This window comes from Hirundo rustica, chromosome 4, assembly GCF_015227805.2.
Source record: "Hirundo rustica isolate bHirRus1 chromosome 4, bHirRus1.pri.v3, whole genome shotgun sequence".
NCBI classification, from domain to species: domain Eukaryota; kingdom Metazoa; phylum Chordata; class Aves; order Passeriformes; family Hirundinidae; genus Hirundo; species Hirundo rustica.
The window spans coordinates 75,823,975-75,843,503 of NC_053453.1; the positions used below are offsets into that span (position 1 = coordinate 75,823,975).

The 19,529-nt window shown below is 42.8% G+C and overlaps 1 protein-coding gene across 4 annotated transcripts in view; it reads left to right on the plus strand.

The window, feature by feature from the left end:
- KDM5A (lysine demethylase 5A) overlaps positions 1–19,529 on the plus strand; it is a 49,902-nt gene that overhangs the window by 17,379 nt on the left and 12,994 nt on the right. For 3 of the 4 annotated variants that reach the window (XM_040063472.2, XM_040063471.1, XM_040063474.1), the window contains 14 exons: positions 361–480; positions 1,672–1,830; positions 3,395–3,576; positions 7,721–7,883; positions 8,706–8,825; positions 10,020–10,214; positions 10,317–10,498; positions 10,757–10,881; positions 11,136–11,286; positions 12,733–12,850; positions 15,601–15,956; positions 16,502–16,640; positions 17,520–17,699; positions 19,103–19,264. In XM_040063472.2, the coding sequence (XP_039919406.1) occupies positions 361–480; positions 1,672–1,830; positions 3,395–3,576; positions 7,721–7,883; positions 8,706–8,825; positions 10,020–10,214; positions 10,317–10,498; positions 10,757–10,881; positions 11,136–11,286; positions 12,733–12,850; positions 15,601–15,956; positions 16,502–16,640; positions 17,520–17,699; positions 19,103–19,264 (2,352 nt within the window). The remainder of the gene's footprint in view (positions 1–360; positions 481–1,671; positions 1,831–3,394; positions 3,577–7,720; positions 7,884–8,705; positions 8,826–10,019; positions 10,215–10,316; positions 10,499–10,756; positions 10,882–11,135; positions 11,287–12,732; positions 12,851–15,600; positions 15,957–16,501; positions 16,641–17,519; positions 17,700–19,102; positions 19,265–19,529) is intronic. The other variant, XM_040063473.2, reaches the window with a different exon arrangement.

The window sequence follows — 19,529 nt, forward strand, 5'->3', positions numbered from 1 at the left end:
ACTGAAACACTTGGGGGGTTTGTTCCTTAGCAGTTATTCTGCAGGTGCTTGAATCCAGTGCGGCTGCCTAAGCATCTTGTGCGCAGTCTTGCTCTGTGGCTGGCAGCGGTAGCTGATGGAGTGTAGCTGGGGGCAGGAAAGCAGAAGTGTGGAGCACTGGGGTTACAGTGTTAGATTAGCTTCTGGGCCGTTAATTCTGGGCTGTTTCCGTTGTGGGACCGCTGCCTGGGCTGGAAAAGTCTCCAAACTGGCAGCTTATTGTGCTGGGTAAGGACTCACATGGACGCTGGGGCTTCTTGCTAAAAATGTAACTGTGTCACTCTGCTGCAGGGAACAATATTTCTATGTTCTGTCTCCTAGGAATGCAACAAACCCCGAGAGGCCTTTGGATTTGAACAAGCTGTCAGGGAATATACTCTCCAGAGCTTTGGTGAAATGGCTGATAACTTCAAGTCTGATTATTTCAACATGCCGGTCCATGTGAGTTTCAGCTTTTGTTGGGATTCCTTGTAAGGGAAAAAGAGAAGAGGTTTCAGCTGATCCTGGATTTTTGCTAAGACATCTCAGCCTTGTTTAAAGAGGCACCATAAGCTTCAAACACATCAACAATTTGTTTTGCTTGCTGGCATCTGGTCTCGTTTCAGCTTCATTTTACCTTTTCCCCGCAATGGACAGACAGCTTTACTGTTGAGTAAACTGTTAGAGTTTTCTGTATTGGGTATACTCTAGTTATAAAGTTCTTGCCCTTTTTGATAAACTGGACTAAGTATCTCGCTCTTGTTTGGAATAGGGGCCCTTCTTCTGCCCTTCCTGTGCCCTTTGTCTTGGTTTAGTTTGTCCAGAGGATAAATCTTTGTTTTCCTTCCTCTTACAGTATTTTCTTGTAGACAGATCAATAGACTGAATCTGTCTGATAATCACTGTGCTTTTGTTTTGGTGTTGTTGGTTTTTTTTGGTTGGTTGGTTGGTTTTGGGTTTTTTTGTTGTTGTTGTTGGGGGTTTTTTGTGTGTGTGTGTTTTGTTTTGTTAGGTTTTTTTTGTTTTGTTTTGCATCACAGCAGCATTTTTCAGGCTAGCATTTCTGTCCTGTAGACTGCATGCAGCACCGAGGTCTTCCTCCTCTCATGTTCTTTGTTATTTCATGGACATTCTTGCTTAAGCCTCTATCTTTCAAGGACTGCAATTTATGATACAACTTGGGAACAGGGAACAAAGCTTATTTTATGAATAAGCTTCATAAATAAATACATATATGTAAGAGTAATGATGAGTTATATGAAGATCAAACTCCTGAACACAATCTGATATCTGAATTTCCTTACTGTTGTTTAGAAATCCTGGTCATTATCCTCTGAAATAGTTTGGAATTTGCATGCTGGTTTGTTCTGTCTGCTGCTTGATTTCTGTTGGCGGTCCCCTCTTCCCCCTGTATTTTGCTGTACTTGAGGTGATTCCATCTCTTCTGCTTATTCTTTCCTTCGTGATGTGGTATATTTCTGAAACATCCCAGCCACTGTGGAGGAGTACAGACCAAACTATGACTTCGAAGAGATGGAGGGAGAGGGGGAGTGACCTTGGTGTATGAAAATTCACGGGGAGTTAATAGCAATTTATTGCTTGAATGATAATTTTTGTCATCTGCACATACCATAACATCTCTTCTGCTTTCAGATGGTTCCCACTGAGCTGGTAGAAAAAGAGTTCTGGCGCTTAGTGAGCAGCATAGAAGAAGATGTTATTGTGGAATATGGGGCTGATATCTCATCCAAGGACTTTGGGAGTGGCTTCCCAGTGAAGGATGGCCGACGAAAGCTGATGCCAGAAGAGGAGGTGAGGAACAGGATATGCAAACTGTCGCCGTTCTTTCCTCTGCATAAGATTTCACATTAAGAATTTAGGTCAGAAATCAGTTTGGATTTTTACAGGAAGAAATTGTTTCAAGCTTTTGTACTTAACATTCCTTTTGAGCAAGGCTTTACTCTGATATTTGAGGTTCTTTTACAGATCTGGTTGCTGATAACCAAGGTCTGTTTCATGATTTAAGTCACACCTGTTTTCTATCACTTGGTCTTAGCCGGCAAGGATATACAAGTTGTTGCAGTTTGTCAGAGTATGAGGAGACTCTTCAATAATATTTTTTCTTTCGTGTTCCAAACCTTTTCATTATAGAGTTAGCTCCAGAAACATGATTCTATCATCCTTAGGAGGTTCTTAATGGGTGAAACAATTTAACTGGATTTAGCTTGTTTCTCTGTGCATACTGTAAGAATTAGAAGAAGTAGATACAGCATTCAATTATAAAAAATTCTGTAAAGATCATCTGGAGAGTATATTACCTGTTGTCGTTCAGACCTTACTGTAGCAAAGCAATTTTCTTGCCGCTTGTATGCTTAAATTCAGACATGGTAAAGGTTACACAGCCCCTAATCAATTTATACTGCTCACTGGAAGAGGTAATCCTGTTCACTGTTGTCTTCCACCTATTCCTGCACCTTCCTGTGTGTACCTTTGTTGGCTATGCCGTGATTGTGTAGCTGCTTTGTGAGTCAGCACTGATTGTTTATGTATTTGTATGAAGGTAGTCATTTAAAAATTTTCTTAACCAGATCACTTAAGTCTTCTGACTCACTGCAATGTCTTTGTAGTGTCAGAGCAAAGGAAAACAGCAGCAATGTTTGGCTGGGGGCCTGATTGGTCCTTGCAGCACCTACGGGATATATCTAAAATTCCAATCAATCTGTGCTTACAGCTTTTGTAAAAGTGGAAAGTAAATTAATGCTAAAGGACACTAATGGGCTTTTAAGGCTGTCAGGATTACAATTTTTTAAGCAAATTATGTGTGTTTGAAAGTGAGGGTGAGAGTGCTTAACAGGTGATGCTGTCCTCTCACAAATGAGTGTGTAGGAATTTCTTCCCTTAGAAGGAGAAAGCTTTCTAAAGTAGAAAGTGCAGCATGGTAAAATGGGCGTTAAAAAAAGCTGAAATAGTAACGTGAGATTCACTGCATTATTTACAATTTAAAGTTGTCCTGTGTTACTGAAGACTTCTACCTTTAGCTCTTCTGCTGGTGTTGCTGGTATTTTATTCCACCAGAAAAGCATGAAACCTGCAGTCTTGTGATGCGGAAGAAGTCAAAACCTAAGTGTATAAGCCTTGAACCAAAGAAGATGGGCTATGTTGAAATACTAGAACTGGTGTTAAAGTCTTAGCATGATTGTATGATGACTGTGGTATTTAAGGAATTATTTCTGGTTTTGATGTCTCCTTGTTGCAGGAAGTTTTCCATTACCTACTATAGAAATTGATCAGCTGATGTTTTCATTTGTACTTTTCTTTTCCGGACTTGGTGTCCTTATGTTCCTTCTGATTTGTTCAAATTTTCTCCCTTTGGCAGGATTATGCTCTCTCTGGTTGGAACCTGAACAACATGCCCATTCTCGAGCAGTCAGTCCTTGCTCACATCAATGCAGACATCTCTGGCATGAAGGTGCCCTGGCTGTACGTAGGGATGTGCTTCTCCTCCTTCTGCTGGCATATTGAAGACCACTGGAGCTATTCCATCAACTACCTGCATTGGTATGGGCTGTCCTTCCTGCATCTGCCTTACACTGCCCTGCTTGCTTTAGGAAGTTTGTAGTTCTACGTCAGAGTGCCTCTGCACGCTGAGGATGTTTGTAAATGAAGAGCTAAATGTGCAGTATTCTTAGCTGTGGCTGATTGAGAGTGGATACCGATGCTTTTTAAAGCGTTCTGGTGGGATCAAGACAGGGCATTCAGTTGAGGCAAACCCAGGACAAGGAAATTAGTGCTTTTCATTAACTGATGAAATATTCATTTGTGGCCAATGTTCCAGTGTGACCATAAAATTGTGCTTTACAGGATGCTATCTTTTTAAAGAAAGTTTTTTTGTTTAGAACTGAGTTAAGAGTTCACTGGTTCCCTGGTTTATGATTTAAAGTTGGGATGTCTGGGAAGTGAAGTCTGCTGTCTTATGGCTTCTAGAGGCAGCAGACCCACATACACACGGAAGTATTCCTTGTAAAGAGAAATTTGGGAGTAACTCTGCCTGTTGGGACAGTCCTGGAAGTGTTGTGATGTTCAGGCATTGCAGTGTTTCCAGTTGTCAGACACGGTCGCAGCCAGTGGAAGCGGGGAGCTGCGGGAAACTTTGGGAACTTTGCTGGACGTGTGGGAGAGGCGGAGCTCCTGGCCTTCAAAGCGGAGCAGCGCGTGTTCGAGGAAGCACGCTTGCCCGCAGGGTTTGAGGGCAGACTCGGGAATGGCATTAGCTTTGTTTCCAGCCGCGTTCCTTCGGGGCTGCTGGCTGGGCCCGCCTGTGCGCGGAGCGGCACCGCCCCGGGCTGCCGGCAGGGGGCAGCAGGGACCGCCGGGAACGCTGCTGCGGGGCGTGCGTGGTGATCCGTAACGCGCAGTGCGGTGTAGTCCATGGTACAGTGCAGTGTAATCCGTAACAGCGCGGTGTAATCCATGGTACAGTGCGGTGTAATCCGTAACACACAGTGCATTGTAATCCATGGTACAGTGCGGTGTAATCCGTAACACACAGCGCGGTGTAATCCATGGTACAGTGCAGTGTAATCCGTAACACACAGTGCGGTGTAATCCATGGTACAGTGCGGTGTAATCCAAAACACACAGCGCGGTGTAATCCATGGTACAGTGCAGTGTAATCCGTAACACACAGTGCATTGTAATCCATGGTACAGTGCGGTGTAATCCGTAACACACAGCGCGGTGTAATCCATGGTACAGCACGATGTAATCCGTAACACACAGTGCATTGTAATCCATGGTACAGTGCGGTGTAATCCATGGTACAGCACGGTGTAATCCGTAACACACAGCGCGGTGTAATCCATGGTACAGTGCGGTGTAATCCGTAACACACAGCGCGGTGTAATCCATGGTACAGTGCGGTGTAATCTGTAACACACAGTGCATTGTAATCCATGGTACAGCACGGTGTAATCTGTAACACACAGTGCATTGTAATCCATGGTACAGTGCGGTGTAATCCGTAACACACAGCGCGGTGTAATCCATGGTACAGTGCGGTGTAATCTGTAACACACAGTGCATTGTAATCCATGGTACAGTGCGGTGTAATCTGTAACACACAGTGCATTGTAATCCATGGTACAGTGCGGTGTAATCCGTAACACACAGCGCGGTGTAATCCATGGTACAGTGCAGTGTAATCCGTAACAGCGCGGTGTAATCCATGGTACAGTGCGGTGTAATCCGTAACACACAGTGCATTGTAATCCATGGTACAGCGCGGTGTAATCCGTAACACACAGTGCATTGTAATCCGTGGTACAGTGCAGTGTAATCCGTAACAGCGCGGTGTAATCCATGGTACAGTACGGTGTAATCTGTAACACACAGTGCATTGTAATCCATGGTACAGTGCAGTGTAATCCGTAACACACAGCGCGGTGTAATCCATGGTACAGCACGGTGTAATCCGTAACACACAGCGCGGTGTAGTCCATGGTGCAGTGTAATCCGTAACACACAGCGCGGTGTAGTCCATGGTACAGTGCAGTGTAATCCGTAACACACAGCGCGGTGTAATCCATGGTACAGCACGGTGTAATCCGTAACACACAGCGCGGTGTAATCCATGGTACAGCACGGTGTAATCCGTAACACACAGCGCGGTGTAATCCGTAACACACAGTGCATTGTAATCCATGGTACAGCACGGTGTAATCCGTAACACACAGCGTGGTGTAATCCATGGTACAGTGCGGTGTAATCCGTAACACACAGCGCGGTGTAATCCATGGTACAGTGCAGTGTAATCCGTAACACACAGTGCAGTGTGTGGTGATCCATGGTACAGTGCAGTGTAATCCGTAACACACAGCGCAGTGTGTGGTGATCCATGGTACAGTGCAGCGTAATCCGTAACACACAGTGCAGTGTGTGGTGATCCATGGTACAGTGCAGCGTAATCCGTAACACACAGTGCAGTGTGTGGTGATCCATGGTACAGTGCGGTGTAACCCATAACACACAGCGCAGTGTAATCCATGGTACAGTGCAGTGTAATCCGTAACACACAGTGCAGTGTGTGGTGATCCATGGTACAGTGCAGTGTAATCCGTAACACACAGCGCGGTGTAATCCATGGTACAGTGCAGTGTAATCCGTAACACACAGCGCGGTGTAATCCATGGTACAGTGCGGTGTAACCCATAACACACAGCGCGGTGTAATCCATGGTACAGTGCAGTGTAATCCGTAACACACAGTGCAGTGTGTGGTGATCCATGGTACAGTGCAGTGTAATCCGTAACACACAGCATGGTGTAATCCATGGTACAGTGCGGTGTAATCCGTAACACACAGCGCGGTGTAATCCATGGTACAGTGCAGTGTAATCCATGGCACGCAGTGCAGTGTGTGGTGATCCATGGTACAGTGCGGTGTAATCCGTAACACACAGCGCGGTGTAATCCATGGTACAGTGCAGTGTAATCCATGGCACGCAGTGCAGTGTAATCCATGGTACAGTGCAGTGTAATCCATAACACACAGTGCAGTGTGTGGTGATCCATGGTACAGTGCAGTGTAATCCGTAACACACAGCGCGGTGTAATCCATGGTACAGTGCAGTGTAATCCGTAACACACAGCGCGGTGTAATCCATGGTACAGTGCGGTGTAACCCATAACACACAGCGCGGTGTAATCCATGGTACAGTGCAGTGTAATCCGTAACACACAGTGCAGTGTGTGGTGATCCATGGTACAGTGCAGTGTAATCCGTAACACACAGCATGGTGTAATCCATGGTACAGTGCGGTGTAATCCGTAACACACAGCGCGGTGTAATCCATGGTACAGTGCGGTGTAATCCGTAACACACAGCGCGGTGTAATCCATGGTACAGTGCGGTGTAATCCAAAACACACAGTACAGTACATGGAAGCCCATCAGGTGTGCCAGGAGCCTGGGTAACAGACAGTGCAGTACATGAAACCCTGTCAGGTGTACCAGCACACCGCTGCTTGTACTTAGTAAAGTAGATTTTAAAAATAAATCTTAGCACTGGAGATGCTAGGTTGTCACAGTTTGTTTTGGTTAAGAAAGGACTGGAATAGTACTTGAGTCATTACTCGTTTAATTTTGGTCCTCTTAATCTTTTTGTTTCCTCATACTTAACTAATCCATGTTGGCATTTTTCATCTTAATAGTCAAGTGGATCACCGGTTTTTAGTAATTAGTTGTGAATATTAGAGAGATTGCATGTATTTTATTCCAATGGCTGGTATACTGTTCTGTTGGATTTAGGAATATAATTACTCCAAGCCAAGGAGTTCCATGATCTTTCTTAGACCATAGCTGTGACAGCCCCGGTCTTGTTTATTTAACCTAATTCCTTCTTCCTGAAGGAAAATGATTGCCCATTTTATCCCTTTGGAGCATGGTAAGTGACAATTATCTTCCATGTTAGGCTTGTCAATGCAAATCTACTGCCAGGTATGTTGAGAATTGTGTTGGAGTGTAACTGATTTTTCAGATTAGAATAGCACATCCTGAAGAAGATGCTTGTTGACTGAAGACATTTTTTTAATCTAGGTGTAAAGTGGCTCATGAGGAAAGTGCTGCTGGTGTGAGGTGTGCTTTACATCTGGGTGCGCATCCGTTCCCTCTGACTTGTATTCATTCCTCTGCTTGTGTTCTGGCAGGGGAGAGCCGAAGACGTGGTATGGTGTGCCCTCTCATGCAGCAGAGCAGCTGGAAGATGTGATGAAGGAATTGGCTCCTGAGCTGTTTGAATCCCAACCTGATCTCCTGCATCAGCTGGTCACTATTATGAACCCCAATGTACTGATGGAACATGGTGTACCAGTGAGTAGCACACAAGCATTTTTTCATAAGTACTTCTATGTGCTCTCTTTTTTTCATTCTATGCCAGATTTTATATAACAATGGTTTGGCATAACTCTGAAGAAATTTTATGGTGGGTATTTGCATATTCATTACTTATAGGGTGTTTTTTTAAAGCTGTTTTTCAGACTCTTCCCTAGACTAACCAGGAAATTTAAATTATCTCGTAACAGAAGTGAGTGTGCCAAGCTTCCTACATAAAATACCTTCCAGAACAAGCATATGCTGTGTATTACACTTAATTTTTAATAGAAAAAAATCCCTTCCCTTGTGTAACAGCAAGCTTGTCTGAAATGGCTTTAGAAGCTTTTGATAGTAAAATACTTGTCTTGCATTCAGTAGAAATCTCAGCATTACAAAATGTTTTTCTGACCAAACATAATTGACTGCAGACCTCTAAGCAGCAGTGACTGTCGTTTGCTTTTGTCTTAGGATAAATTGCTTCCCTGGCAAATACCCCAACAAAGCAAACCATAAACTTTTTTCCAGAAGCTTTTGCACTTTGTGGTCCAGTGGATTAAATGATGATAGAGAAACATCCCTTTTGGGATTCATAAAGACAATTTTCAACTGTTGGCTTATATATCCATCTCTTTTTGAAAAAGGCTGTAAATCTAGTATTCATGTTAAGAAGGCAGAAACAATCCTTACCACTGCTGGGATAGCTGTTGTGCCTATGGTGATCTATGGGTACAAAAAGTGGCGTTCAAACATCTTGTACTTTCGTGTCTTAAGCTGTTGCATCTTACATATTTTTTCTTTCCTTTATCCTCCCTTTTTTAGGTTTTCAGGACCAATCAGTGTGCTGGCGAATTTGTTGTGACCTTTCCTCGTGCCTATCACTCTGGATTTAACCAGGGATATAACTTTGCTGAAGCTGTGAACTTCTGCACCGCTGACTGGGTCTGTTCTGCTGTATATATTTGCTATGTGACCTCTGCAGATGGTGTGTTAGCAACTTAACTACCTGAACAGTCTTTTCAGTTAAATAGTGTGTTTTATGTTTATAGAAACTGAGGGAAGTTTCCATTATACAAAGTAATTTTGGTGTGCATGTAATTTTAGGCAACTTCAAACTGAAACTTTGGGCACATGTTCTTCCTTTTTAATTATTGGTTAATCAAAAAGTGGCATCTCACAGAGCCTTTAGTATTTCTGTGATGCCGCTTTCTGAATTTGATATAGGTCTGTGTCCTGTCTTGAAGTACTGTTATCATTTGAATGTTGGAGATAGGTTTATAACAGTCTTTGTTCCTCTTTTGTGCCAGGTCGTTGTGCCTTTTATTCAAATTAGTGCTGCAAACACCATTTGATAGCTGTGCCACATCAGGGCATAGCTCTTGTGGATTGTTCAGGAAATTGTCGAAGGAGTTCTGTTACTATCCAGGGTTTACAGGTGGAAGTTATGCTCTTATCTCTAGCTTAACCTATCTCTAGTTTTGCTTTTTAAACTACAAAGGGAAATTTTAGCCCTTTTCCAGAGACTTTGATTCATTTATCAGAAAAATTGTCTGCAGGACTGGCACTGGGTCAGGGCTCCTTTTTTTCTTCCAGTGCTCATGATGTAATATGTGTGTAGCCTCTGTGAAAAACTGCTTAACTTGCACCAGCCACGTGAAATTTCCTTCGCTTATGTAAAATGTAAGCAGAAATATTTGTGGCAAATTCTTTTAGCAGCCTTTTGCTTTAAAGGGCACAAAATGAGTGATACCAGTTTTGGTTAGCTCTAGGAATCTTAGGTAAAATGTCTATGTCTAAGCATAGTAATATACAGAGGGGAATGCTTTCACCTTAGTGTAGGCCAGATGGCTTCTCTTTGGTGCCAGTTTCTTGCCCCTGGAAGTAAAAAAGAGCTTAGGACAACTCTTAAATTTTAGTCTCTAAGTTAGGTGCATAAGGTTATGGAAGATGCCCCTCCCCAGCATTGATACCCTGTTGGTCCTTGTCTGTGACACAATTTAAGATTGTTATAATTTTCTCTGTGGCATCAAATACATCTCTTAGTCTCAGTCTTTTCCCAGTTTTTGTCAAAGGAAGGCAAATGGGAGCTGAGAGATGATTTTTTTCCCTGGATGATGGTGATGTGGTTTTCTGCAGCTGCCCATTGGACGTCAGTGTGTGAGTCACTACCGAAGGCTGGGACGTCACTGCGTGTTCTCCCACGAGGAGCTCATCTTCAAGATGGCTGCAGATCCAGAGTGCCTGGATGTCGGGCTGGCTGCCATGGTCTGCAAGGAGATGACTCTGCTGATAGAGGAGGAGACACGGCTGAGGGAGTCTGTTGTACAGATGGTGAGTAATAAGAGACAGCCCTTTCTTGCAAAAGAACTTCTGCTTCCCTCTCCCCCCGCTCATATTAGAATTTTCGAGCAAGTGTCTAATTCTTTTTGTCAGGGAGTGTTGATGTCTGAAGAAGAGGTGTTTGAGCTGGTTCCAGATGATGAACGTCAGTGCACAGCTTGCAGAACCACGTGCTTCTTGTCAGCTCTTACGTGTTCCTGTAATCCCGAGCGCCTGGTGTGCTTGTATCATCCCTCTGATTTATGTCCCTGCCCCATGCAGAAGAAATGTCTAAGGTACACGGGATTTTTTTTCTCCTTACTTTTCTTTCATATCTAGTAGTTTGCTGTAGCCCAGTGGCCAAATGCATTTGGTCACACTTTTTTCCTCCTCTATTCAAGGAGTATTTTTATCCTCTCTGTCTCTTGGTTCCTAGGCAAACAGGTATTGTACCTGTACTGTTTTTCTGGCCTTGCTGTAGCAAGTAGCAGTATTACCAATATCCTGGGTTTGACATGGGCATTAATACTTTTTCTTTTTTTCCATCCCTTCAGGTACCGCTATCCACTAGAAGACCTTCCTTCTTTGTTGTATGGAGTGAAAGTTAGAGCGCAGTCTTACGACACTTGGGTCAGTAGAGTTACAGAGGCTCTGTCTGCCAATCTCAACCACAAGAAAGGTCAGACTTCTGTCATTCTTAATAGGATGTCCTGAAACTCCTACTTGTATTCTGTGCTGTCATTTAATGAGAGAAGTACTGTGGTTTATGTATTGGAAAAAAGAAATAATGCAAGAATGTAATGCGGATTAGGATTTTGCATTTCAAATTGAACTACCCTGTTGGAACCTTGATTGAAGGCCTTTGGAGCAGTCTAAAATATCTTGCCTTTTTTTTTTTTTTGCATACAAATTGTTTACGTGCTCTTATTACAGATGTGATTGAGCTGAGAGTGATGTTGGAGGATGCTGAAGACAGGAAATACCCGGAGAACGATCTTTTCCGCAGGCTCCGAGATGCTGTGAAAGAAGCAGAGACCTGTGCTTCAGTAGCACAGCTGCTTCTGAGCAAAAAGCAAAAACACAGGTAGGACAGGCAGGTTTTCAGTACTTTCCATCTGCCTCTTTGTTACTTTGTTGAACTTGGAAGAGTTAAAACCCCTGAGGTTTTACTTCGTGCAGGCTTCTTTCAGTGTTTGCTTTCCTTTGTGCTGTGACTCACTGAGAGTAGGGAGGAGTGGAGGCAGGTACAGTGGCACAAAGGGCCAAAAGGTGGACTTAGCTGGAGTGTGATAAACGTTCTGCTTTCCGCTGACTTATGTACTGAAATGTGAAGTCCTTTGGAGAAGCTGTGTTTGATTGCTGATGAAGTATTTCCCTGAACGTGTGGGAGGGTTGTAGGGAAAGACAGCTGGTGGTAAAAATGTAATGAGAGTAAGTTCTGACTTTGAATGTTTGTGACAAAAGGATCTGGAGGAGCACAGCAGTACAGAGAGCAAAACCAGTCCATAGTTTCAGCCAATCTGTTACATTTAGGAAGGACTGTGGGAGGTAGTGAGGTGGCTGAAAAGCAGTGACTTGCCTCGGTGACTTGGGGCAATGCAATTCCCTTGGTTCTCCGTCTTGCCTGCCTTGCTGTGGCTGCTCAGCCTTACTCTGTCCCTGCAGGGCCCTGCCTCTGCAGTCTGCTGCATGTGTTCCTTGTTCTGCTCTCATGAGCTTTCAGGAGCACGTTCTTCCTTCTATCCTGTATGTTTTGTGCACTGAAAAAAAGTCCCATAGAAAATAGCTCAATGACTATTGATTCATTGTATTTCTTGTGGCAGCAGTTGTACAGTAAATTTATGTAGCTTGCAGTTCCTCTGTTGAGGGTAAGATTTGGTTTTGTAGTTGGTTGTGTTTCTTGCATGTGTGGTTTTTGTATTACTTAAGACATTTTGAGAGAGTAAAAACTAAATACCTTGTTAATTATAATGCCCAACTTTGTTACACAGAACATAATGCATATATCATAATTGTTTGAATTTGAACACTTCAGTGTTAGTTGCTCCACAGATCCAAGTGTAACAGTATGTTCTAACTGGAAAGCTGATATGTTACATGATAGAGAAGCATTTTTTTCTGTATTTGGAGGATAAAGAAGGCTCTCCTGTTTGTTTTTTATTGCTTGTAGAACTCCCGGCATGGCAGACTGCATGACAGTCGACTTCCTGAGCTGCCTAAAGCAGACTTTATAGGGCTATATTCTTCTATTTGTAACAAACTCAGTTTGAAACTCACTTAGACAATTGTAGCTCTGAAGGGCAGGGTAAATGATCCTGAAGAGGCTTAGGGGAATTGTGTTAAATTTTGTTTTCTGAATTTTGGAATTCTTGTTCAGTTTGAGTTACGTTTTTCTTTTTGAGTTCTTAGGTGATGAAATGTTTTTGATAGCTTCTCAGTAAACTTGATAGATAATTTCTGTCACTGTGAATAAATCCAAGGATCATTGTCTTATCTCTCACCTGATAGTTAATTATGCCCGTTTGTACAGCAGAGTGAGCCCAGACAGTGGAAGGACACGGACCAAGCTGACTATGGAGGAGCTGAAAGCATTTGTGCAGCAGCTGTTCAGCTTGCCGTGTGTTATCAGCCAGGCCCGACAAGTAAAGGTGAGTTTGCATCTGCTCATCTGATAATGTTGTACCTTTTACTTTGTTCTGGTGGTGTGGTAGTATGTTTTTTTTAAACAGATGATTTTGCCCTGTGCAGAGGATGAAAAGCTTCTGATGTGAAACATATGTGTACTTTTTCAAGGTGCCTGTTTGACAACAGGCATTGTCAGCTCCGGTGGTGCAGCTAAACAAAGATAAAAGATCTCCTTCCCCTGTCACTGTCCAGGCAGCCCAGTTCTGTATCTCTGAACCGGTTACTCTTATTCCATCATCGATGCTGTCTGTAGAGGTGAAGTTTCTGGCTAAATCCTACCCTTTATGTTTTTGTAGAAACCTCTGAGGGTTACATTGGCGTGCTTTTTCAGGGCAGCAGGAAAGCATTGCCACACTGTCAGTTATTCCATAAATACATCTCAGCTTTGCTTTCCAGGCTAGAGCCACCTTAATCTGTATGCATGGCCTGCATTTCTTGCCCTTCATATTTATCTTTGCACCTGTCTGTGAATGAATCTAGACTAATAAGTAATCCAGATCTTACTGATTTCCCTGGCTGCTGTTACCATTTATCATTCTGGCACTCTGCATCACAGCGTGTTTTCAGCAGCACTCTTAATTTGTTTCTCTGTCACTGGTGATGAAATACTAAACAGTATTTCACCTACTAACCAACTTGTAGAAAACTCCTTAAGAAATGTCCTTAATGAAGATTTGTTGCCTAGAGAAACACTTTCTGAGATGTATGTTAATCACTTATTAACCTGCATGCTCTGCTTGTACAGTTTTACAGGTGTTGTATAGTACTGGATGAGGCCCGAACATTACCATAGGTGCAGCTGCTGCTACATAGGCAAATTAGTTGAAAATAAGTTTAAAAATAAGTTAGGGTTTTTTTAGAAGACCTTTTTTCCATAAGTGTTTGTTAGTGTTTTGTGTCCTCCATTCATGAATTTCGTATAAACTTTTCCATGATAGCTCAGTGTTGATAAGAGAGGCTTTATATTGGAATTTCTTATTGTTTACATAATAATGGCTTTTTTTGCTGAAAACATTTTCCTTCAAAAAACCACAGGGCTCTAGTGTGTGGGTTTGCCAGGCTTGTTGATGCTGATCTTTGTCCTTCAAATGTGTTCTTTGACCAGTTTGCCAGCATCTAATAAAGTGGAAAGTGCTTTCTCATCCTCATGATAGGATGTTTTTACATCACTTCTTTCCACATACACAACCTAAAAATACTTACTGATATTTATTAATGAAATTTTGTCATCATCTGTTAGATAGACATGTAAGATTGTTCTCAGAAGGACATTTTTGTTTTTGATGTATTTAAAAGCTGCTTCTAATTAAAACATAATTCATAGATGAGAGGGCTGCAGGCGTAGAATTAACTCCTAACAGTTTTGTATTTTTGTCTAATACCTTCTTATCCCAGCTAGTCCATCTTCCCCTACCCCTCAGCATTCAGGATCTGGTTCTAGTTCAAGTACTGTGCCTTTGCATGTGCATGTTCTCGAAGCCTCAGCATAATCAGTAGTCAAATACCCTAAATAAATATTATCGTTTTACGAATTACAGACTATAGTCTTTTAGTTTCTGAATGAAGTCAGATAATGATAATTTATGCCTAAGCACTCACTGGCTTTTAGCATGGTATTTGAATGCAATTATCCGTCATAATGAATAGCAAAATAATTGTCATGTTGGATGATGAGTATTTTTTTAACACAAAAGACATTGTAATTATTAAACTGTAGTAATTTACTGTTGCCACTATGGAGCATTCAGAGCATGTTCCCTAAATCAAAATCTTTCTAATGTAGATCTTGTTCTTTCTTCTAAATGCCTTCTGATTTCCAGACAGTCATGAAAAGCAGCATCAGACAAAATGGGCAGCACGCTAAGGGTTAGGAAATGCAGGGTTTGCTCCTCATTGTGCCATCGGCTTGCTGTCAGAAATGCCTGTCTCTTTTTGAGAGACTTGGGGGTGAATCAATTGAGGATGCTGGTTGAATGTCCTTGAATGAATCTCCTGCAGAGATTATTTCCTGTCTGTTTGCTATCTTGGATATTTTTTCATTGCAGTGCCAAAACACGAGGATGAGGACAACTGCAGCAGTGCAGTTGGATTTCTGTGAAATTGTCTCCTTTAATAAGAGGGTTTTGCATTTTCATTTCTTCCTTTAGTGCAATAAAGCCCTCATGCTTATAAGTGGTGGTCCTGCTCTAGGGAATATTACTTTCAAACTTCACCATTATTATTTTCATGACCTGTGGTATTTGTGTTCTCATACGTCTTCTGGCTTGTTATTTCTCCTCAGTGTGTTTTTTTCCGCTGTGTGTTGCTGTCATTACTGTAATGCCCCTGACACCAGTGAAATGATGACCTGTTTGCAGAAGTCCCTTTTCTCCCCGCTATTTTAAAACTAACATTGATTGGGCAGCACTAAATATTCTGTTTTGTTGGGAGCTGTTGTCATTTGCAGTTGTACTATTTTAGGTTCAGAGTTTGATGCAACTAATATGCCTTAGGGTATCAAACATTAGGCCATCAAATAAGTTTGGATGGTCTGTTACTTAATTTCTGTCGGATGTGATGGCTTGTGACAGCTAGCTGGCATTGTGTGTAGAAGCTCAGACTGATGATATGATGATCACGTGCAAATTCGCTGCTGACTGATCCCTCAGTTGGATTTTCTTTTGGATCCTGTGGGTGTTTTTTCCTAATTAATTTGTACTGTATGTTACTTCAGAATCTGCTCGACGATGTGGAAGAATTTCACGAGCGTGCTCAAGAAGCGATGGTTGATGAGGTCCCAGACTCTTCCAAGCTGCAGGAGCTGATAGACATGGGCTCTGGCCTTTATGTTGAACTTCCTGAACTGCCAAGGTTGAAGCAAGAACTGCAGCAGGCACGGTGGCTGGATGAGGTGAGGTCCACCCTGTTGGATCCCCAGAGAGTCACCCTGGACGTGATGAAGAAGCTGATTGACTCTGGTGTGGGCTTGGCACCGCATCACGCTGTGGAAAAAGCCATGGCTGAGCTGCAGGAGCTGCTCACAGTCTCAGAGAGGTGGGAGGAGAAGGCCAAGGTCTGCCTGCAGGCCAGGTGAGTGTTCCTTTCCAAACTGTTCTTAGAAGTCACATACTTTTGTGCACTTTCTCATCCTCTTCTGAGAAGTGTGGTGAAGAGTTGGATCCTTGAAGCTGTAGTTACCTTTCTTATTTAGTTGGGTTTTGTTGTTTTTTTTTTCTTACCTCCCAGCAGTTAGATTGCTCAAGAGCTGGATTTGAGATTGATGAATTGCAAAAGTGTTGATTCCCTCTCATGTTGCACAGTGGCAGGCGGCTGAAGCTGTGGGTGTTGCTGCTGTCTTTGCTATTCATCCCCCTCGACAAAGAACCCTGACCATGCTCCCAACACGAGACAGCTTTCTTGGTGTTACGGGGTTGTGATGCTGTGCCCTTTTGAGCTTGATTGCACCAAGCCCATCAGCTTTCTCACCCCGTTATTTGTAGCACCCTCCAAGCATAGAGCCGTGGTATCCTACACTGCCGTGTAGTGATGAAGTTGCATCAGCAGCCTGTCAAACCTGTGGCTTTAGATGCCTGGCATTTTGAGAGAAGGCTGGAATTGGGTTTTTCTTACTCTAGACCACGCCAAAGTATGATGGCTCTGGAGGGCATCGTGAACGAAGCCAAGAACATCCCTGCTTACCTGCCCAATGTGCTGGCACTGAAAGAAGCCCTGCAGCGGGCTAGAGACTGGACAGCCAAGGTGGAGGCCATTCAGGTAGGGGTTACAGCAGGGACTGGTATCTTCTCCTTGCACTCTTTTATTTAGGTGTGTCCTTTATTCTTTTATTTATATGTGTCCTAGCACCTCCCCTCACAAAGGTGGCCGGAAGAGAAGCCTTGCTATGGCTCTTAAACGTGCTTACTGGAGCTTGTGTACTTGATTTTCTTTTTGTGCATTTGTTTCCCCGCTGGCTATCTGATTTCCCTTCCTTTTATGCATTTCAGAGTGGATGTAAAAGCCAGCAAATTCATTATGATAGGGTATTTGGTTTTGGAACTGGAAATACTTAGCTGCAGCAGACGATGTTCTCAGGTTTTCAGTTTTGGATCTGGCTGTGGATTTTTTTGGGTTTGTTTTGTTTTGTTTGTTTTGTTTTGTTTTCTTCCTAAAATGCTGTAAAAGATTTAATGGCACTGGTGGCCAGAATTTTCTGAAAGAGATGAATTAATTCATTAACTCCCCTTCTACTAGTCTACCACATAACTTGGTGCAGAGTTCTGTGATATTTCTGGGTGCTGATTGCTGAACTAGAACAGCTTATCCTATACCAGGCACTTGTTGGGAGTTGAAGTGAGAATCCCAGTTGATTCCATGTCATCCCCTATACGACTCTTGCTGTTAAACAGACAGCAGATAACTAGGAATGGAATGTTGTCTGACTCCCTAAGCCAGCTTGCCCTGTCAAAATGGCTGTTAAAATAAAAGCTGTATGAGAGACTTGTTTAAAATAACAGCGGATTGAAACACTGCCCTCCTTTCCTTTCCTGTGGAACTCTATTTTAGGCAGTGGCAAAATAGTGTATGGCTTGCACTTAGGCTGGCAGCTGATATAAGGATGGAATTGTTGGCTTAGAGAAATTTATTTCACCCCAGAATGGGAGCAACTATGCGTACCTGGAGCAGCTGGAGAGCTTGTCTGCCAAGGGCCGCCCCATCCCGGTGCGCCTGGATGCCCTGCCCCAGCTGGAGTCCCAGGTGGCTGCAGCTCGTGCCTGGAGGGAGCGCACGGGAAGGACCTTCCTCAAGAAGAACTCCAGCTACAGTCTGCTACAGGTGAGCAGCACACACTGCCCTGCCAGGAGAACACACTTCTCTGTCAGAAATTGATCCTGGTGGCCCTCAGCTGTCTGGAGGGAAGAGCTGGTTCGGTTACACTGGGTTACAGTTTCTTTTCAGAACAGAATGTAAGTCCAGCTGTGCTCCACTGAAAAGACTCAAAAAGGCAGAAGGTCTGTCTGCTTAGTCCTGTTTTATGTATAGACAACCTCATCTCTTACTTTTGAAGGAAGAGGGAAAGTAAAGCTTTTTTTTTGTCAATGAAGAAATGTAGGCCTGAAATGGACACAGACCTGTCTCAGATTGATAAATGTTTTCACTTGCCTCATTGTTTAAATGCTAAGAAAATAGATTAAATACTTTATAAACTGTTTAAGAAAAATCAGTCAGCTAGTGTTTATTTCACTTAGTGGATGTAGTGATTGTCCTTGTTTTCATAAAAATCAATCATGTGTTTGAAGATCTATCATATCTACTTGAGAGGCTTCCCTTTTCTGAGGAAAACAGTTCCAGTTCAGCTGCATTCTCAGGGGCTGTATTTATCATTTTATTATGTTGTTGTTAATTCTCTGCAGTTTGTCTTCACTTTTAGTGAGATGTCCACATCCAGACAGAATCCCCACCTTCTGACTCCTTAGTGCTGTGTGAAGTGCAGTAATTACATCTTGTGTCTCAAAGGGGGTACTGATGTTTAATGTTTTCCGGTGGGATTTTCCCTATTGCAACCTCTTCACGCTAATTTTTGTTCAGTTTATGATACACTCTAGATACAGCGTTTTCTCTATATTCTTCTGCCTAACTAGTTATTTAATATGTTCTGGTCTTGCGTTTTCCTAAATGTAGCAACTAGAGCTTTCCTATATTGAATTAAATTTGCTAGATTTCTTATTTAAGTATGCATTCCAACTAATCATGATGACTTAAAGCTTTATCCTTGTCCTTACAAGTGCTTTTCAGCCTCTCATATTGATATTAAAAGGCTTATAGCATACCTTTAGGGGTTTTTCAGGCACCAAATTGCTGATGTAAATATGAAATAATTTTCAAGGCTTGATTGATAAAGGCCCTTGAAGTTAATGTTGAACTATGGATGCCTAACTGCGTGTAGTATTTTGGTTAGCTATATGTATGGTAGTGTAATCTAAATAAACTCTGTAATTCAATCAGCAGACTCAGTGGCTCTCACTTTGGCCTGCCATGTTACTGGTTGCTGATTCCATTCCAGTTGTGTAACTGAGATACTTCTGTCCTTATCTGTGTGTTGTCTTTTTCCTAGCATTAGCTGAGAGGTGTCACGGGGGTTAGATTGCTGGGTGGTTCCTGTTCCCTGGTGTCATTCCTTGAGGAGATGTGCCTGGCGTCCTCGGCTCTGACAGGATGGGTTTCCTTGCTGCTTGCAGGTTCTGAGTCCACGCACTGATATCGGTGTTTATGGGAGCAGTAAGAACAGGAGGAAGAGGGCCAAGGAGTTGATGGAGAAGGAAAAGGAGAAAGATCTTGACTTGGAATCCCTGAGTGAGCTGGAGGACGGGCTGGAGGAGGCCAGGGATGCTGCAGCTGTGGTAAGGAGCAGGGAAAGGTGGTGTCTCCTGCTGTGAGGGCTTAAGTTATCTCTAATCTGTAGAAGTTCTAGGGAAGAACTGATAAATTAATTTCACTGAAAAAGATACCTCGTAGTACGGTGTTTGACACGAGAATGTAGTTCAACTTTAATTGCACTGAAAGTAGAGGGAGCACAGTTCAGAGTGTAACTGCTGGTATTTAATACCATGGGTTATGTGTAAGACTTAAATGCTCTTGGGTTAACGTTTGTGGCTGCTCACCTAA